We start from the raw sequence: 22,327 nt of genomic DNA on the forward strand, positions 1-22,327 counted from the left end.
AAATTATTTAAATAATCTTAACAGTTTAATTACAACCTAATTACATGATGTCACGACTTTCAGAGAAATTTCTATATATAGAAAATGTTAACTAATGGGGATTTATTAAAGATTAAATGCTTTTAATTTTTTTAATTAAAGAACATTTTAAACATATCTGCTGCAGCAAACACACATTTTATGGAAAATAACTCTTTTTAGGCTTCATCTCTTCATACAATGATATGTAATTACATGCACTTTATGTATTTATTTTAGACCCAGAAGGATCCACATCACAACAGAAATAATCTAATGAGAAAATAAAATACGATATAAAACCAGCACAAAACACTCCAAAAACTCAGAAATGGAATGAACATTTTACTTTCATAGTAAAATATTAGAGAATTTTAATCAGGAATGAAGCTTTCATTTGACAAAAAGTGGAAAAATTATAAATCTGTCATGGTAATGTCTTGGGGGAACATTTCTGACCTCTGATGTCCTGAACAGGTCGTGAACTAAAGCTACCCATGAGGGTGAAAACGGATCATTTTCCACGAGCTTTTCGACTTTAATGAACTTTTAACATAAGATTAAATGATGACATATTTCACTCCTTGACTTAATGTTTCTGAGACCTTTTGCATCACTTAACTTTGTTAAAACGTAGTTTCAACCTGTCTGATACCTGTCTTCTGCCCCCTGCTGGACACCTGTTGCACATCAGCGGTTTGTATACAAACTGGTTTTTTCCCCATTTTTGTAGGTTTGGTCTTTAAAGGATGGATAGTTTTGTAGGAGGAAGGTGTTCATGAGTAGGACTGCAGCCTGGATTCATTTATTACCTGCTGCGAATCGTTCATAAGTAATACAGTTGTGCTCATATGTATTCATCTCCTTTCATTAAAGAAAAAGCTGAATTTACAACAGTCACTCAAAAAACTGGAGACTTAAAAAAGGAGCAATAACTAAAAATTTGCAAAAATATAATTTAGTAATATAAGACACTGTTTTTTTTAAATTTAATTGATTGAAGAAAAAACAAACAAACAAACAAATTGGTTCTGGATAAATTAGAGCCCTTTTCTGTTGAACAGTGGGACAAAATACCTGTCAACAGGTGCAGAAGTCTGACTGAGAGGAACAGAAAACACCTGACTGGAGCGGAAACATTACAGGATTCTTCAACTAAATATTACTTTATGACTGATGTAATGTGTAATAAATTCTCATTTGTTTGCTTTTTAAAAAAAATATTTCTATTGAACCAGGATTAGAAAATAATGTCATGATTTTCATAAAATTTTTATTTATTATTACTTTTATTATTTTTACTTTTACTTATTTTACTTTTTATTTATTATCAATTTCATCTTATTTTACAGGCAGCTGTTTTTTCCTTCTTTAATGAATGAATAAATATGAGCACAACTGTATATATATAAGGTGAGATGAAAGACATAAATCTGTTGGGTGGATTTGGATCCCTCACCTGTCAGCTTACCTGGACCTGTCAATCATTAATGTGCTGGTGGACAGGGAAGCAGCAGGACGCACCCAGCTGAGCTTATCATCCTCCATACGGGAGGTCAAAGGTCAGATGGGCGCTGCCTCGCACCGCAGCAGCTGAGCAGCGTAACGTCGGCTCCTCCTGTGTGGGAAATGGGAAGGGGGGGCAACTGCAGCTGGATGGGGCCGGAGATCCCCCTGTCCTCCCAGGTTCTCAGCGGTAAGTAAAGTTTTCCTGGAGACAGACTTTGTTTTCTCTGTTTGAAGCAGACAGAAGGAGGCTTGTCTGTACGGAAGCCCGTTAGCGCCACAAAGCTCCTTAGAGTTACAGGAAAAACACGTTTTTTTTCGCATAACTTTGGCTTTTTATCTGAGAATTCTGATTTTATTTTCATCTTAATGAAGAGTTCCTCTCATCATCTGAGTTTCCTGGAGGAGGCGGGATGCACGTCTCAGACCTCGCTCTGGTTTCTTCGTCTTTTTCAGCCGTTAAAGACGAGCTGTGGCTCTTCCTCCTCCCAGCCGGGCTGGCGCTCATCCTGCTGGGGGTGTTCCTGGAGGAGGTGGGCTTCTTCCTGCGCCACGCCGCCCCCCCCAGGAGAAAGCGCCTCAACCTCTGGATACTGGGGATGTACCCGGTAAGCCCGTCGTCCTGCTGGACTGGTCCACGCTGGACTGGTCCACGCTGGACTGGCTCTGGTTCTTGCGACTGGTTCTGGTCCACGCTGGCCCGGCTCTGGTCCACACTGGCCCGGATCTGGTTCTTACGACTGGTTCTGGTCCACGCTGGCCCGGATCTGGTTCTTACGACTGGTTCTGGTCCATGCTGGACCGGCTCTGGTCCACTCTGGCCCGGAACTGGTTCACTCTGGACCGGCTCTGGTCCACTCTGGCCTGGTTCTGGTCCACTCTGGCCCGGCTCTGGTCCACTCTGGCCTGGTTCTGGTCCACACTGGACCGGCTCTGGTCCACTCTGGCCTGGTTCTGGTCCACACTGGCCCGGCTCTGGTCCACTCTGGCCTGGTTCTGGTTCACTCTGGCCTGGTTCTGGTCCACACTGGACCGGCTCTGGTCCACTCTGGCCTGGTTCTGGTCCACTCTGGCCCGGCTCTGGTCCACTCTGGCCTGGTTCTGGTTCACTCTGGCCTGGTTCTGGTCCACTCTGGCCCGGCTCTGGTCCACTCTGGCCTGGTTCTGGTTCACTCTGGCTTGGTTCTGGTCCACACTGGCCCGGCTCTGGTCCACTCTGGCCCGGTTCTGGTTCATTCTGGCCTGGTTCTGGTCCACACTGGACCGGCTCTGGTCCACTCTGGCCTGGTTCTGGTCCACTCTGGCCCGGCTCTGGTCCACTCTGGCCTGGTTCTGGTTCACTCTGGCCTGGTTCTGGTCCACTCTGGCCCGGCTCTGGTCCACTCTGGCCTGGTTCTGGTTCACTCTGGCCTGGTTCTGGTCCACACTGGCCCGGCTCTGGTCCACTCTGGCCCGGTTCTGGTTCATTCTGGCCTGGTTCTGGTCCACACTGGACCGGCTCTGGTCCACTCTGGCCTGGTTCTGGTCCACTCTGGCCCGGTTCTGTGGAGTAACGGTTTCTCCCCAGGTCTTTGCGGTGACCTCGCTGATCGCGCTCTTCGTCCCACGCTCCTCCTCGCTGTGTAACTTCATCGCCTCACTGTGAGTTGACAGACATGAGTCTGGTGCAGCTGCAGCTGCTGTCTGAATGCTCCACCTGTGCAGGTATCACTGCGTCACGCTGCTGAAGTTCATGGGACTCATCACCGACTTCTTTGGAGGGAAAGCTCGAATGCTGGCGGCTTTGTCGGGACAGCAGGTTTCTCCAGATCATTTCCCTTGCTGCTGCTGCTGCTGTCTCCCCCTGGTGGCCATCAACAGGTACTTCTTCCATCTCATGTCCAAATGCAGAATATCGATCAAACCTGGACATTAATATCAATAAAACACATTAAAGGACTAAAATGTTGAATTATTTCTGTTTAATTTGCTCTAACAGCTAAAAGAATCCATTTATGTTTTTATTATGATGGCTTGAAGTCCACAGTCCGGTTTAATAACGTGATCTCAACCAGTTGTTCCCAAACTGGGGTCCCTGACCCCCCAAGGGGTTCCATACAGCACAAGCTTCTGATTGTAGAACCTGTGTGTTTGTTAAAGTCCAGACGAGCTGAGGTGTGTTTGTATCAGATGGGAATCTGGACCCAGTCTGTCCCTGTGTATGGGCTTACATTGGATGGATTTGGTCGTTTTTTACCAGACATTCCATGAGCGGAACACCAATGAATCAGTATTTTCCTCCGTCGGCATCAGAGGAACAGAAACCGTCTGCTGAGGACAAAATGGCCAAAGAGTCTGGATGAGTTGGGAAGAGACTGACAAGGTTTGATAACATGAGACAGGTAAAAAAACACGAGAAGAAAACAGTCCTAGTTGCAACTGGAGATGTTCAGAAGATCTGACAGAGTTGTGAAGAGGTTCGGATCTGAGGAAGACGCCCGTAGTTCTGGCAAACCTGTTGTTTCCTTGGACACATGATCTCATCCCAGACTGGTACCAGAGCGTCTGGCAGCTTCAACTCCAGATGTTTGGCAGGTGACCTGGAGGACACTGCAGCCATTTCACGTCATGCAGACGGATCACACAGATAATGTGGACAAAGTCCTGCTAGGAAGGCGATCAGGTCCAACTGTGCTCAAACCTCCGGAGTGTCTCAAGAGCCTTTTAATATGAGCAGCAAGAATAATACATGGAGTTAATACAAGTATCTAAGGTAACATTCGAGATTAATGTCTGACATGAAATTTCCACATCGGAAAAAAGGAAGCGAGCTGCAGGTCTCTCCATCCAAAGCCTGGGATGTTCCCATGATCTGCTCGTTACCATGGAAACAGCTGGATATTTGGGTGCAGCAGATGGTCCGAAACTACAAGAATGATTCCTAAAATCCAGCTGTGGACTGCCAATGATGATCTGTGTCCCGGTTTCACAGCATGTCTGCTTTCTTTCCCGGCAAGGTTTAGCTTAGTCTAGGACAGGTGGGCCGGTTTAGTCTAGGACAGGTGGGCCGGTTTAGTCTAGGACAGGTGGGCCGGTTTAGTCTAGGACAGGTGGGCCGGCTTAGTCTAGGACAGGTGGGCCGGTTTAGTCTAGGACAGGTGGGCCGGTTTAGTCTAGGACAGGTGGGCCGGCTTAGTCTAGGACAGGTGGGCCGGTTTAGTCTAGGACAGGTGGGCCGGCTTAGTCTAGGACAGGTGGGCCGGCTTAGTCTAGGACAGGTGGGCCGGTTTAGTCTAGGACAGGTGGGCCGGTTTAGTCTAGGACAGGTGGGCCGGCTTAGTCTAGGACAGGTGGGCCGGCTTAGTCTAGGACAGGTGGGCCGGTTTAGTCTAGGACAGGTGGGCCGGTTTAGTCTAGGACAGGTGGGCCGGTTTAGTCTAGGACAGGTGGGCCGGTTTAGTCTAGGACAGGTGGGCCGGCTTAGTCTAGGACAGGTGGGCCGGCTTAGTCTAGGACAGGTGGGCCGGTTTAGTCTAGGACAGGTGGGCCGGTTTAGTCTAGGACAGGTGGGCCGGTTTAGTCTAGGACAGGTGGGCCGGTTTAGTCTAGGACAGGTGGGCCGGTTTAGTCTAGGACAGGTGGGCCGGTTTAGTCTAGGACAGGTGGGCCGGCTTAGTCTAGGACAGGTGGGCCGGCTTAGTCTAGGACAGGTGGGCCGGTTTAGTCTAGGACAGGTGGGCCGGTTTAGTCTAGGACAGGTGGGCCGGTTTAGTCTAGGACAGGTGGGCCGGCTTAGTCTAGGACAGGTGGGCCGGCTTAGTCTAGGACAGGTGGGCCGGTTTAGTCTAGGACAGGTGGGCCGGTTTAGTCTAGGACAGGTGGGCCGGCTTAGTCTAGAACAGGTGGGCCGGCTTAGTCTAGGACAGGTGGGCCGGTTTAGTCTAGGACAGGTGGGATGGCTTAGTCTAGGACAGGTGGGCCGGTTTAGTCTAGGACAGGTGGGCCGGTTTAGTCTAGGACAGGTGGGCCGGTTTAGTCTAGGACAGGTGGGCCGGCTTAGTCTAGGACAGGTGGGCCGGTTTAGTCTAGGACAGGTGGGCCGGTTTAGTCTAGGACAGGTGGGCCGGCTTAGTCTAGGACAGGTGGGCCGGCTTAGTCTAGGACAGGTGGGCCGGCTTAGTCTAGGACAGGTGGGCCGGTTTAGTCTAGGACAGGTGGGCCGGTTTAGTCTAGGACAGGTGGGCCGGTTTAGTCTAGGACAGGTGGGCCGGCTTAGTGACTAAGAGGTTTTACAGGTTAGCTTCAGGTGAGCTTTCGGCCGTGATGGTCGGCGTTGGTACACCTGAAATAATAAAAGTGCCATAAAACTCCTGCTTTCCTGGATGTTGGGACTTTTCTCTGCAGGTCGCCGTCTTTGTTTGCATGATGATAAGTTTCAGGTCTCTGATCGACCTCGTCTCCGGTCTCGTGTGCAGAAGCAGCCGAGCCTGGATGATGGCGGCCGTGCTGCAGCTCTCTGTGGTCCGTAGCATCTTGTTCTTCGTTACTCTGGTCCTCTGGACGGATGAGCAGTACGACTATGGTGATGTACGTGATTTTTACCCAAACGATAACGTTTTCATTCAGACTGGAGGTTGTGTGATTATCTGCATATTCAGGTTAAGGGCAGTTGTTAAAGCTTCTGTATCCACATGAAGGTGGATGTTTTACAGTGATCAATATCGCTTTCCCATCACTCAGTTTCATTTCAACCTATTTAGATACAGGTCATAGTTACATACGAAAACCTGGACCTTGTTTGCAACCTAAACAAAACAAGCAGGTTTCAACCTTTAGTTTTCATTGTACATTTAATTTCTGAAAATTGTTTTGAAATAAGGAAGGAAATTTTCATTTTTAAAACACAAAAATCCCTTTTTCATTGTTATAGTTTTATATATTTATTCTGTAATAAATCTTTGCTGCTGCTCAGACGCAAAGATGCAGCAGCTTGTTATTAAAGTGTAAATAACTCCTAATCAAGCGGCAGCCTCCAGCGGTTAAAAGTGAAGCCTTTGCGGAAGTACATAAAACTGCAGTTCCCCCTTCATCCACTAGGGGCTGCAAAACAGCAAATCCCCATAGACTCCCATGTTAAAAATACCAACTTCACAGCAGAAATAAACATGTTTACAGCAGAAATAAACATGTTTACAGCAGAAATAAACATGTTTACAGACTGGTACAAAAATCCATTTTCGGTTTAATAGGTCAGGTTTACCTTCATGACAACTGTGGGGGGGGTGAATTTTTTTCTAACTCGCCCGTTTAAAAGGAAATTATTCTCAAAATTCGGCATATTTAGAGGCGTGTCATTTTGATTGACAGGTACCCGATCTCCCGCTTGAAGTCAGAAGAACGTAGAACAACAATTTGTTAAAATGATAATAGTATGATGATTTCATAGCAGCTGTTATTTTAGGAGAAGAAGGTTGAGAAAACCCTGCTGGCCTACTTTACATGCTTACTTCTGCTTCTCCTTTTGGACATTGTAATGTTTATAAGTTCGGCTTTAAATCTCAGGACAATAAACATAAATATTTCTGGAAATCATGAAAAGGAGAATTATTTGTAGAAGTGTACAGAATCCCCGTCATGCTGTGACAACAGCTCGGTACAGTTGCTTCTTACATCCAGTCGATGGAGATGAAGCCTAAAGCAGCTGGAGGCGTCGTCTGATGCTTCACCTGCCCGTCACTATCAATCAGCAATCAGTTTGACATATTTATCAGGCATTTTTATCTGGTTCACCTTCTAGTACCAGCCGGGCTGGACTCTTCTTTCCCTTCTTTCCTTTTCAGTTGATCCTAGGCAGCATGCTGCTCATGCTCAGACCCAGGTGGAGGTCTGATCAGCCCCGGCTGGGTCGCCCAGGTGAGGAAACACCTGATGACCCTGTAAAAACATCACTGATGATGTGTCTGAGTGCATTTGAACATGCATCCCATAAACAAACAGGCGTACCTGATAGTGTTGGAGGTGAGTGTTCATCATCGTGCCTACATCCTTGTAACGTTCCCGTCACTGTGTTCCAGGTGGATTCAGTCAACCCCAACCTGTACGTCAACGCTATAATCGGCGTGTCGACCTTTGTGTCGTTTTATGGCCACCTTCTGTTCTACAAAGCCACCAAGAGTGCTCTTCACGGCTACGGACTGAGAGCCAAGTTCATCTGCATCATCGCTGTGCTGGTGCTATGTGGCCTGCAGAACGGCATCCTGGAGACCATGGGTGCGCTTGAGGTTATCCCCTGCACACCTCCATTCTCAGTGCTGACCCGCTCGCAAAGTAGGTTTTTACTGAAACCCCAGAAATCTTCTTTTAGAGTTGTTTCTGTTCCCTGGATGTGAGTTGTTGCCGTCAGCTCTGCATGTTTCTGTCATAACTTCTGCCTGGGAGGTGGTAGGGGTTGTGTCCTTGCTGCCGTTTGCCTGCTTGTCTGTTTCTTCACAACTTTACATGAAACCTGCTGCAGGAGCTTCATAATGTGTCTCAGAGAACCGGTCCTGGTCTTACTTAGACTCTGGAATGTTGGGAAGGATTCTTCCTCATTGTGAGATTTTCAGTATATCTGCCTGTAACTCCACAATAAATGATGAGAAGTTCCCAACTGGTTTTCCAAGATATCAAAGATAGATGTTGATCCCGGCAACAGGAAGGTACTTCATGTACGGGTTTCTTTCACAATAAAAACACTGACAAATAGAAGACGTGTGTTTGACAAGTATTTCCCAAGAATGTCATGAAACTATCAATGAGTTATAGAATATAGACATTGATTTTACTTTGTACAGTGTTGCAACAGATTTGGTCATAACTTATATCATTTTTTAAAATCAATTTATCATCAACAATAACTCCTAAAAACTAAGTATCCTGTGTGATTTTTATCCGTGTGTGTAAAAGCAGCACATGGTGGCCTGCTGCTTGCTGCTTGTTTCTCCCAGGACAACACGATTTTCACAGCTAAAACGCATGAGACTAACAAATTTGTCCCTTTCAGCTACCGTATTCAAAGATGGCGATGCAACTTGGCTGCCTTCTGCTGGGGGCGCCGCCAACTATGTACTTAGAGATATGTCATTCTAAACTACAAGAACACTTTCGTTTGGATGTGATTGTGATTAGACTTCAGTAAAATTTGTCTTTATTAAAGCAATACTTAATTTTGGTGATTAAAAAGTAAAATGGGCTTTAAGAAAATAAAATCGTTGATGTGAATAAAAAAATAGAAGATTAAAAGTATAAATATACAACGAATGGAGTCATAATCATAAAAATGTGTTCCATCATCCATCCATCCATCCATCCATCCATCCATCACGCATCCACCCACCCACCCATCCATCCATCCATCACGCATCCACCCACCCATCCACCCACCCATCCATCCATCCATCACGCATCCACCCACCCATCCACCCACCCATCCATCCATCCATCATGCATCCATCCATCCATCCATCCATCCATCACGCATCCACCCACCCATCCACCCACCCATCCATCCATCCATCACGCATCCACCCACCCATCCACCCACCCATCCATCCATCCATCACCCATCCACCCACCCATCCACCCACCCATCCATCCATCCATCACGCATCCACCCACCCATCCACCCACCCATCCATCCATCCATCATGCATCCATCCATCCATCCATCAATCCATCATGCATCCATCCATCCACCCATCAATCCATCATGCATCCACCCACCCATCCATCCATCCATCATGCATCCATCCATCCATCCATCAATCCATCATGCATCCATGCATCCACCCACCCATCCATCTTGCGGGAAGCTGGAATTATCTCAGCAATGTGTAATTGTTACAAATAAACTTAATAATTTAGTAATTCTTCTTTTCTTTAACTTGCTCTGAAGCCAAATAATCACACCTACAGTTGTTGTTTGTGTCTTTCCAACCTGCATCTTGTGTTTTCTTTCCATTCTTAGTGATCTACCACTACAGTGTGATCGTGGAGATGTTCTGCATCGGCCTGTACGCCCGTCATACTTTCCGTAAGGTGGAACCCAACGTTGGGGTGGACGCTGAGGGTCACGTCTCCACCTGGAAGATGGAAAAGGCTGTTCAGACAGAGGATCTCCTCATCACACATCACCAGCCCGGCCGATGTCTCGTCAGCGTCTCCAACCCCGGCTACGACAGCGATAGCGAGGACAGCCTGTGCAGAATAGAGCATACGCCACTGGAGGGTTTCCACTTCCCTCAGACCCAAAGTCAGCACCCAAGCAGAGCAGAAGCTGCAGAGCAAGGCTCTCCAGATTCAACCTGCATCACAGTCAGAGCTGATATAAACTACCAAGACTCTAAAGATGTGACAGTGGTTTGACCAGGGAAGCATGTTTCACTGCAGAGGACATTATTCATTCATTCTGTCTGCAAAAATGCACGTAATGTTTTAAAAAAGAGGAAACCGGACACAATCCACAACGACCAGCCAGATCCGATAGGAGACTGTTAAATATCAATAACATTGGAATAAATGTTTGTACTGAGGTTTAGTTGTTCTTTCTCTCCTGCATGTCCCGACAGACCCAGACCCAAAGGCAGAAGATTTAGTAAAATATGGACGATAAAGCATTTGTTTTCCAAGTTCATCTGGTCTTTTATTACCGTAGTTAAATTAAAAAAAGTATAAATTACTCTAAAAATGTATTTGACTGAATATACTCTTTAATTTTAGCTGTGTAAAATTTCTTTTTTTTGTTACTGTTCCATAGTTTCTATTAATTCATGAACTTGTGCTGTCTTCATGATATCCTGGTGAATGCAGAATAATGCGAGTCACAGATGCACGATGGACAAGTTCTCTGCCTGCAAAAAGAATTCCAAACAACATCCATCAGGGTTGATGGTAGAAAACTTCCCGGACTTCTGCATCTTTCACCAGGCCAAAAAGTCAACTATAAAGTTATAGTTATGCAAAGAATATGTGTTGTTTATGTTCAGCAGCAGAAAAATACACCACTTTTATAAATGAAATCAATCTGCTTTTCTTAGTTAAATAAATTATTCAACTAGTTATCTTATGTGCATTGTGTTATTTGTGTGTTTTTTATGTGTCTGGTATGTGTCTATTTACTGGTATTTCAGAATAAGAATCAGAATCAGAAAGACTTGTATTGCCATTGTCTTTAACCAAATTAACAGACTAGGTACTTGTTTCGGTGATAAGGTGCTGAGTGATAAAAATAATAATAAAAACACTGAATAACCAATATAAAAGTAGAAATACAGCTATTTTACAAATAAGGTAAGAGCACACAGAGAAATTTTTTGTTATCTTGTTTTACATTTTATTTTTTTATGTTATTTTATTTCATATTTTATTTTTTATTTTAAAAAATAAAAATTTAAAAAGAAATTATTTTTTAATGTAATTGTATCTATCTATCTATCTATCTATCTATATCTATATATATATATATATATATATATATATATATATATATATATATATATATATATATATATATATATATATATATATATATATATAATATTTTATTTGATATTTTATTTATTTATTTATTAATTTATTTTTTTTTATCTAGCTATCAGCCTATCAGCGCCCCTCGCCAGGCTTTGAACCAATGACGAGCAGGGAAGAAGGTGGAGCTTATCTGTTAAATGGAGGGAAGAGATGGAGGGAGGAGACTCCGCCTACTCCGCGAACGAGCCTATTGTCTGCCCTCCTACTGCGCTGCACTACTTCGTAACAAATGAGAAGCCAGATGGATGACGCTCGTCCAATCAGCAGCCGTGACGTCTGCTGTGAGGCGGGACCTCCTTCCTCAGTGTGGCTTCATGTATTTTGGCGGTTGTGTGGAAAACATGGCGGAAAATTTGAAAGGTAACTTTATGCGTTTAACTTTATTTTAAGTTATATTTTTACTTACCGAGGTGAACTCCCTCGGTATGAACTATTAAAATAACATTTGCTGTCCTGTCGCGGGGACATAATAAACATGGCGACTGCAAGAGTTGCTGCTGTTGTTCTTATTGCGGTGAAAAGATCACGAAGTAACGTGGATGCATGCTGATTCAGAGACAAGGGGTCGGCTTGTAAAGCTGGACCTGCAGCAGGTTTCCTGCAGTCTTTCCAGGCTCGCGCAGCTCCTTGTTGCACATGTTTAAAGGCTTCTGCTGCAGATGTTTAAAGGCTGCAGATGTTTAAAGGCAGCAGCCTGCCTGCTGGGACACCGAGCTGGACACTGTTGCCTTTAGGTTCCTCTCTGGTTTTCCGAGCCCATTTCCAGCCGTCGTGAACACAAATCGTGAATGTGAAAAGTGACCTATGTGTTGCTGTGTCAGCTTGCAGCGTGCCCTGTAAGATGAGCTGGGATGAGCTGGAGGCCCTGTGTCGCACTGAGAGGCTCCACTGCAAGCAGCTGGGAGTGAGCAGAGCCAATGTCAATGACTATGAGGTGGAATTCCTCTGTGACTACAGGAAAACTAAGGTATGGGGTCCAAGTCTCACATGTGAAAGGCAATAATCAGCCAGTTTGTTTATGATGCACATCACAACAACCTTGTTAATATCATACTGCATGTCACCGGTGATATTTCTGACTGAACAGTTTAATTACAGAAGCATGAGGAGGTGATATGAACACTAATGTGTGTGTGTGTGTGTGTGTGTGTGTGTGTGTGTGTGTGTGTGTGTGTGAAATGCAGAAGTCAGATGGTTTGCACCACATCTTCCTGTCAGGTTTGTAAGACAGCAGACAAACGCAGGTGTTGAATCTTATCGCATACTGTACCAAGAAAACCTGCTTTTAAACACTTCAGTCCATTAAGTTGAGCTCAGGTGTGTTGCAGGACCTCCTCCTACTGCTGGACTGGTGCACGCTGGTTTCCTCTCAGTCAGGGTGGGCTACTTCAGTCCTGCAAGTGTTCAGAGTTTCCCTGCTGCAACACGCCTGACAGAGCCGCAGGGAAACACATGCAGGACTGAGACCGTGGAGGGCCTGGTTGCCCGCCTCTGTTCTAAGTCCAGCCCTTCAAACTCTGAGGAGTCTTTTGTTGTTTGGTCTGGATTAGGGCTGCAACGATTACTCAGGTAACTCAAGTAATCAGAGTACAAAAATTGATCCATTTGATCCGTTTAATTAACATCAGGTGGTGATATATGTTAATTTCTGCATCATGGCGGCGTTCTCAGACCACTGCGCTGTTCGGAGGGACGACATCACTGTTTCAGTAAACATATAAAACATCTAAACATGTATAAAATCTATAAAAGCAGAACCTGTGGCCTACGGTGTGTCTGTACAGTCTGACTGTTTCAGCCGGACTGATGACGGACATTTCCACCAGCAGCGGCGAGCGCTTTGCTTTCTGTCTGAAGATCCTCCTTGCTTTGGTCTCTAATGGCAGAGAATGAAGAAGAGGGGAGGAAAAGACCAAAAAAGTGGCAGTGTGGGACCATTTCACACTGAAAAGGACAGAAAACGTAGTGCAGTGTGTGTGCTGTAAAGCAGGTCTTAATGCTGGAAGGAACCCCCCCCCCCCACACACACACACACACTTCACCGCTCCAGGAGGAGATCCAGCTTTCTGATTTATACCAGCAGCAGCAGCGGCTGGTAAAATGTACAGAGTTCTAACCTGTGATATCAGTCAGCAGTGACGAGGCATGGCGAGGTGTCGGCTGCTAACGCACGCTAACCGTCTGGTAATCTGTCCCTCATCTGTCTCTCCTGCACACACGCAGAGTCAAAGCGCATGTTTTAGGCAGCGTGTGGCGGAGCCTCTGTTCCTGCAGCAAACTTTTATTCCGGATTAAACAGACACACTTTTAACAGGCGTGTCGTCCACCAAGACATCGGCTACTTCTTACTGTGGACATGTTTACAAGTCACTCCTTCTTTCTACGGGAATTCTTATTTTAATCTTTTAAAAGGCACGATCAGTTGAAAATTGTTTCTCCACACATGGAGCACAAACACGTTGGCTGCACCAAATCCTCATGCATTAGGTCGTAACAACACATGCATCAGCTTCACAAATATACATTTATAGATGTACTTTGGTTGAGTTTCTAGTATTTCTTTTACAAATTATAATAAAATATATAATCATTAGAGTACTCGATTACTCGTAGAAAGACAGAGGTTCCAAAAGTACTGGATAGTTGCAGCTCTAGTCTGGATCAGAATATTTTGTTCCTGCGTTTAAACGTCTGAATAATCTCCATGAGAAGTCAGCCTGTGGAAATGAGAGGTGTGCTGCCCTGAACTAAGGCTGCAGGGGAATCGCATGATCCTGTAGGAGTCCCAGGTCTTTATTCATGCTCACGTCTTCCAGATCCTTCTGCTAGAAAAGCCCGACAGCTGCCATTTCTACAGAACACAGGACTGTGTGCAGGAACGATGTGCCACGTTACCAACATCACCGTGGTAACCGCGTGCAGACTACCTGGAGCTACGATGCGTAGTGACCAGTCGCCCGGCGGGCTGTAACTCCGGCGCCGTTGGGTCTTACCAAGCAGAAATGTTTCTTTTGCCGCTGATAAATTAAAGTAGTCCTGCAAGTAATCAGATTACATACGTTCATCTTTTGGACGCCTTGCTTTTGTTTTTCAAACATAACATTTGTTTCCCTTCGTTAACAGAATCGTGCAGGTTAGAGGTCATATTAAAGTCACTTAGAAAAGTGATTTATTGTTTTGGTTTTCTAATGTTTTTACAGGTGTGTGTGTGTGTGTTCTTGTTTTACATCACCTTTATGACAGTAAAACTGACATTTGCTTATGAAGCGTCTCACTGCATCAAACGTTCGTTTAGGCAGGAAAGAGCTGAGTTTTTATTCTCCGCACTCATGATGATGACGATGATGATAACGATGATGATGATGATGATGATGACGATGACGGTGACGACGACGATGATGTCTTTCAGGAGGAGGAGCTGTACTTGGTGAAGTGGAAGGGCTTCCCTGAATCTGACAATTCCTGGGAGCCGAAGAGAAACCTGAAATGTCCCAAACTGATAAAGCTGTTCCACCTGGACCTGGACAGGGAGCTGAAGCGCCACCGGAGACGCTGCATTCCCAGGAAGTTAGACCGGGATGTCGCCACCTTCCTGGTGCAGAAGGCCAAGTTACGCCAGAGCCTGCGCCGCTGGGAGGACCACTTGAATTACACTCGCAACCACCCCGGTCGCATTTTCGTCACCAACGAGGTGGACTTGGAGGGGCCGCCAAAGAGCTTCACCTACATCAACAACTACAAGGTCGGTCCAGGCATCGTGCTGAATGAGATGGCCGTCGGCTGCGAGTGTAAGAACTGTTTTGAGGATCCGGTGAACGGCTGCTGCCCCGGCGCCTCCCTGCACCGCATGGCCTACAATGACCGGGGCCAGGTCCGGCTCCGGCCCGGAGAGCCCATATACGAGTGCAACTCCCGCTGCAACTGCGGCGCCGACTGCCCCAACAGGGTGGTGCAGAAAGGCATCCAGTTCGACTTGTGCATCTTCAAGACGGAGAACGGGCGAGGCTGGGGGGTCCGCACGCTGCAGCACATCAGGAAGAACACCTTCGTCATGGAGTACGTGGGAGAGGTGAGAGCGGGGCGCCGTCGGGTTGTGCTGGTGTTCGGTCTGAGGCTGGAGTTCTGTCGGAGCTACGCAGCGTTCAGGATGTAGAACACTCGTTTACACGCGTATCTCTGGCTAGAAGTACACAGATAAAACACACGTTTACACGCGTATCTCTGGCTAGAAGTACACAGATAAAACACACGTTTACACGCGTATCTCTGGCTAGAAGTACGCAGATAAAATACACGTTTACACGTGTATCTCTGGCTAGAAGTACGCAGATAAAATACACGTTTACACGCGTATCTCTGGCTAGAAGTACGCAGATAAAACACGTTTACACGCGTATCTCTGGCTAGAAGTACGCAGATAAAACACACGTTTACACGCGTATCTCTGGCTAGAAGTACGCAGATAAAACACGTTTACACGCGTATCTCTGGCTAGAAGTACACATATAAAACACACGTTTACACGCGTATCTCTGGCTAGAAGTACACAGATAAAACACGTTTACACGCGTATCTCTGGCTAGAAGTACGCAGATAAAACACGTTTACACGTGTATCTCTGGCTAGAAGTACACATATAAAACACACGTTTACACGCGTATCTCTGGCTAGAAGTACACAGATAAAACACACGTTTACACGCGTATCTCTGGCTAGAAGTACGCAGATAAAACACACGTTTACACGCGTATCTCTGGCTGGAAGTACGCAGATAAAATACACGTTTACACGCGTATCTCTGGCTAGAAGTACACAGATAAAAACACGTTTACACGCGTATCTCTGGCTAGAAGTACGCAGATAAAACACACGTTTACACGCGTATCTCTGGCTAGAAGTACACAGATAAAACACACGTTTACACGTGTATCTCTGGCTAGAAGTACGCAGATAAAACACGTTTACACGCGTATCTCTGGCTAGAAGTACACAGATAAAACACGTTTACGCGCGTATCTCTGGCTAGAAGTACACAGATAAAACACACGTTTACACGTGTATCTCTGGCTAGAAGTACACAGATAAAACACGTTTACACGCGTATCTCTGGCTAGAAGTACACAGATAAAACACGTTTACACGCGTATCTCTGGCTAGAAGTACACAGATAAAACACACGTTTACACGCGTATCTCTGGCTAGAAGTACACAGATAAAACACACGTTTACACGCGTATCTCTGGCTAGAAGTACACAGATAAAACACACGTTTACACGCGTATCTCTGGCTAGAAGTACACATAAAATAGACGTTTACACGCGTATCTCTGGCTAGAAGTACACAGATAAAACACACGTTTACACGTGTATCTCTGGCTAGAAGTACACAGATAAAATACACGTTTACACCTGTATCTCTGGCTAGAAGTACGCAGATGAAATAAACGTTTACACGTGTATCTCTGGCTAGAAGTACACAGATAAAACACACGTTTACACGTGTATCTCTGGCTAGAAGTACGCAGATAAAACACACGATTACACGCGTATCTCTGGCTAGAAGTACACAGATAAAACACACGTTTACACGCGTATCTCTGGCTAGAAGTACACAGATGAAACACACGTTTACACGTGTATCTCTGGCTAGAAGTACACAGATAAAACACACGTTTACACGTGTATCTCTGGCTAGAAGTACACAGATAAAACACACGTTTACACGTGTATCTCTGGCTAGAAGTACACAGATAAAACACACGTTTACACGTGTATCTCTGGCTGGAAGTACACAGATTAAATACACGTTTACACGCGTATCTCTGGCTAGAAGTACACAGATTAAACACACGTTTACACGTGTATCTCTGGCTAGAAGTACACAGATAAAATACACATTTACACGCGTATCTCTGGCTAGAAGTACACAGATAAAATACACATTTACACGTGTATCTGGCTAGAAGTACACAGATAAAATACACGTTTACACGTGTATATCTGGCTAGAAGTACGCAGATGAAATAAACGTTTACACGTGTATCTCTGGCTAGAAGTACGCAGATAAAACACACGATTACACGCGTATCTCTGGCTAGAAGTACACAGATAAAACACACGTTTACACGCGTATCTCTGCCTAGAAGTACACAGATAAAACACGTTTACACGCGTATCTCTGGCTAGAAGTACACAGATAAAACACACGTTTACACACGTATCTCTGGCTAGAAGTACACAGATAAAACACACGTTTACACGCGTATCTCTGGCTAGAAGTACACATAAAATAGACGTTTACACGCGTATCTCTGGCTAGAAGTACACAGATAAAACACACGTTTACACGTGTATCTCTGGCTAGAAGTACACAGATAAAATACACGTTTACACCTGTATCTCTGGCTAGAAGTACGCAGATGAAATAAACGTTTACACGTGTGTCTCTGGCTAGAAGTACACAGATAAAACACACGTTTACACGTGTATCTCTGGCTAGAAGTACGCAGATAAAACACACGATTACACGCGTATCTCTGGCTAGAAGTACACAGATAAAACACACGTTTACACGCGTATCTCTGGCTAGAAGTACACAGATAAAACACACGTTTACACGTGTATCTCTGGCTAGAAGTACACAGATAAAACACACGTTTACACGTGTATCTCTGGCTAGAAGTACACAGATAAAACACACGTTTACACGTGTATCTCTGGCTAGAAGTACACAGACAAAATACACGTTTACACGCGTATCTCTGGCTGGAAGTACACAGATTAAATACACGTTTACACGCGTATCTCTGGCTAGAAGTACACAGATTAAACACACGTTTACACGTGTATCTCTGGCTAGAAGTACACAGATAAAACACACGTTTACACGCGTATCTCTGGCTAGAAGTACACAGATAAAATACACATTTACACGTGTATCTGGCTAGAAGTACACAGATAAAATACACGTTTACACGTGTATATCTGGCTAGAAGTACGCAGATGAAATAAACGTTTACACGTGTATCTCTGGCTAGAAGTACACAGATAAAACACACGTTTACACGTGTATCTCTGGCTAGAAGTACGCAGATAAAACACACGATTACACGCGTATCTCTGGCTAGAAGTACACAGATAAAACACACGTTTACACGCGTATCTCTGGCTAGAAGTACACAGATAAAACACACGTTTACACGTGTATCTCTGGCTAGAAGTACACAGATAAAACACGTTTACACGTGTATCTCTGGCTAGAAGTACACAGATAAAACACACGTTTACACGTGTATCTCTGGCTAGAAGTACACAGACAAAATACACGTTTACACGCGTATCTCTGGCTAGAAGTACACAGATTAAATACACATTTACACGCGTATCTCTGGCTAGAAGTACACAGATTAAACACACGTTTACACGTGTATCTCTGGCTAGAAGTACACAGATAAAACACGTTTACACGCGTATCTCTGGCTAGAAGTACACAGATAAAATACACATTTACACGTGTATCTGGCTAGAAGTACACAGATAAAATACACGTTTACACGTGTATATCTGGCTAGAAGTACACAGATAAAACACACGTTTACACGTGTATCTCTGGCTAGAAGTACACATAAAATACACGTTTACACGTGTATATCTGGCTAGAAGTACACACATAAAACACACGTTTACACGTGTATATCTGGCTAGAAGTACACAGATAAAATACACGTTTACACGTGTATATCTGGCTAGAAGTACACAGATAAAACACACGTTTACACGCGTATATCTGGCTAGAAGTACACAGATTAAACACACGTTTACACGCGTGTCTCTGGCTAGAAGTACACATAAAATACACGTTTACACATGTATCTCTGGCTAGAAGTACACAGATAAAACACACGTTTACACGTATATCTCTGGCTAGAAGTACACAGATAAAAAACACGTTTACACGCGTATCTGGCTATAAGTACACAGATAAAACACACGTTTACACGTGTATATCTGGCTAGAAGTACACAGATAAAACACACGTTTACACGCGTATCTCTGGCTAGAAGTACACATAAAATACACGTTTACACATGTATCTCTGGCTAGAAGTACACAGATAAAATACACGTTTACACGTGTATCTCTGGCTAGAAGTACACAGATAAAACACACGTTTACACGTGTATCTCTGGCTAGAAGTACACAGACAAAATACACGTTTACACGTGTGTATCTGGCTAGAAGTACACATAAAATACATGTTTACACGCGTATCTCTGGCTAGAAGTACACAGATAAAACACACGTTTACACGTGTATCTCTGGCTAGAAGTACACATAAAATACACGTTTACACGTGTATATCTGGCTAGAAGTACACAGATAAAACACACGTTTACACATGTATATCTGGCTAGAAGTACACAGATAAAATACACGTTTACACGTGTATATCTGGCTAGAAGTACACAGATAAAACACACGTTTACACGCGTATATCTGGCTAGAAGTACACACATAAAACACACGTTTACACGCGTATCTCTGGCTAGAAGTACACATAAAATACACGTTTACACGCGTATCTCTGGCTAGAAGTACACAGATAAAACACACGTTTACACGCGTATCTCTGGCTAGAAGTACGCAGATAAAACACACGTTTACACGCGTATCTCTGGCTAGAAGTACGCAGATAAAACACACGTTTACACGCGTATCTCTGGCTAGAAGTACACAGATAAAATACACGTTTACACACGTATCTCTGGCTAGAAGTACGCAGATAAAACACACGTTTACACGCGTATCTCTGGCTAGAAGTACGCAGATAAAACACACGTTTACACGTGTATATCTGGCTAGAAGTACACAGATAAAATACACGTTTACACGTGTATATCTGGCTAGAAGTACACAGATTAAACACACGTTTACACGCGTATGTCTGGCTAGAAGTACACAGATTAAACACACGTTTACACGCGTATCTCTGGCTAGAAGTACACAGATAAAACACACGTTTACACGTGTATCTCTGGCTAGAAGTACACAGATAAAATACACGTTTACACCTGTATCTCTGGCTAGAAGTACGCAGATGAAATAAACGTTTACACGTGTATCTCTGGCTAGAAGTACACAGATAAAACACACGTTTACACGTGTATCTCTGGCTAGAAGTACGCAGATAAAACACACGATTACACGCGTATCTCTGGCTAGAAGTACACAGATAAAACACACGTTTACACGCGTATCTCTGGCTAGAAGTACACAGATGAAACACACGTTTACACGTGTATCTCTGGCTAGAAGTACACAGATAAAACACACGTTTACACGTGTATCTCTGGCTAGAAGTACACAGATAAAACACACGTTTACACGTGTATCTCTGGCTAGAAGTACACAGATAAAACACACGTTTACACGTGTATCTCTGGCTGGAAGTACACAGATTAAATACACGTTTACACGCGTATCTCTGGCTAGAAGTACACAGATTAAACACACGTTTACACGTGTATCTCTGGCTAGAAGTACACAGATAAAATACACATTTACACGCGTATCTCTGGCTAGAAGTACACAGATAAAATACACATTTACACGTGTATCTGGCTAGAAGTACACAGATAAAATACACGTTTACACGTGTATATCTGGCTAGAAGTACGCAGATGAAATAAACGTTTACACGTGTATCTCTGGCTAGAAGTACGCAGATAAAACACACGATTACACGCGTATCTCTGGCTAGAAGTACACAGATAAAACACACGTTTACACGCGTATCTCTGCCTAGAAGTACACAGATAAAACACGTTTACACGCGTATCTCTGGCTAGAAGTACACAGATAAAACACACGTTTACACGCGTATCTCTGGCTAGAAGTACACAGATAAAACACACGTTTACACGCGTATCTCTGGCTAGAAGTACACATAAAATAGACGTTTACACGCGTATCTCTGGCTAGAAGTACACAGATAAAACACACGTTTACACGTGTATCTCTGGCTAGAAGTACACAGATAAAATACACGTTTACACCTGTATCTCTGGCTAGAAGTACGCAGATGAAATAAACGTTTACACGTGTGTCTCTGGCTAGAAGTACACAGATAAAACACACGTTTACACGTGTATCTCTGGCTAGAAGTACGCAGATAAAACACACGATTACACGCGTATCTCTGGCTAGAAGTACACAGATAAAACACACGTTTACACGCGTATCTCTGGCTAGAAGTACACAGATAAAACACACGTTTACACGTGTATCTCTGGCTAGAAGTACACAGATAAAACACACGTTTACACGTGTATCTCTGGCTAGAAGTACACAGATAAAACACACGTTTACACGTGTATCTCTGGCTAGAAGTACACAGACAAAATACACGTTTACACGCGTATCTCTGGCTGGAAGTACACAGATTAAATACACGTTTACACGCGTATCTCTGGCTAGAAGTACACAGATTAAACACACGTTTACACGTGTATCTCTGGCTAGAAGTACACAGATAAAACACACGTTTACACGCGTATCTCTGGCTAGAAGTACACAGATAAAATACACATTTACACGTGTATCTGGCTAGAAGTACACAGATAAAATACACGTTTACACGTGTATATCTGGCTAGAAGTACGCAGATGAAATAAACGTTTACACGTGTATCTCTGGCTAGAAGTACACAGATAAAACACACGTTTACACGTGTATCTCTGGCTAGAAGTACGCAGATAAAACACACGATTACACGCGTATCTCTGGCTAGAAGTACACAGATAAAACACACGTTTACACGCGTATCTCTGGCTAGAAGTACACAGATAAAACACACGTTTACACGTGTATCTCTGGCTAGAAGTACACAGATAAAACACGTTTACACGTGTATCTCTGGCTAGAAGTACACAGATAAAACACACGTTTACACGTGTATCTCTGGCTAGAAGTACACAGACAAAATACACGTTTACACGCGTATCTCTGGCTAGAAGTACACAGATTAAATACACATTTACACGCGTATCTCTGGCTAGAAGTACACAGATTAAACACACGTTTACACGTGTATCTCTGGCTAGAAGTACACAGATAAAACACGTTTACACGCGTATCTCTGGCTAGAAGTACACAGATAAAATACACATTTACACGTGTATCTGGCTAGAAGTACACAGATAAAATACACGTTTACACGTGTATATCTGGCTAGAAGTACACAGATAAAACACACGTT

At 44.2% G+C, this 22,327-nt stretch overlaps 2 protein-coding genes across 2 annotated transcripts in view; both read left to right on the forward strand.

Annotated features, from left to right (window-relative positions):
• Positions 1-1,647: 1,647 nt before the first annotated feature.
• LOC306754587 (organic solute transporter subunit alpha) lies at positions 1,648-9,906 on the forward strand (the record flags this gene model as incomplete). Its single annotated transcript, XM_079238605.1, has 7 exons — positions 1,648-1,714; positions 1,981-2,132; positions 3,092-3,165; positions 3,229-3,384; positions 5,979-6,090; positions 7,578-7,830; positions 9,509-9,906. The coding sequence occupies 7 exons, from the start codon at positions 1,648-1,650 to the stop codon at positions 9,904-9,906; spliced, it is 1,212 nt and encodes a 403-aa protein (XP_079094731.1).
• A 1,478-nt stretch (positions 9,907-11,384) lies between these two features.
• Positions 11,385-22,327, forward strand: part of LOC306754692 (histone-lysine N-methyltransferase SUV39H1-like) — a gene marked incomplete at both ends in the record, with an annotated part of 108,501 nt that continues 97,558 nt past the window's right edge. Inside the window, 3 exons of the mRNA XM_079238747.1 lie at positions 11,385-11,430; positions 11,892-12,037; positions 14,480-15,139. Of these exons, the coding sequence (XP_079094873.1) occupies positions 11,385-11,430; positions 11,892-12,037; positions 14,480-15,139 (852 nt within the window). The remainder of the gene's footprint in view (positions 11,431-11,891; positions 12,038-14,479; positions 15,140-22,327) is intronic.

This window comes from Telmatherina bonti (assembly GCF_933228915.1).
Source record: "Telmatherina bonti genome assembly, chromosome: 4".
Classification (NCBI taxonomy): Eukaryota; Metazoa; Chordata; class Actinopteri; order Atheriniformes; family Telmatherinidae; genus Telmatherina; species Telmatherina bonti.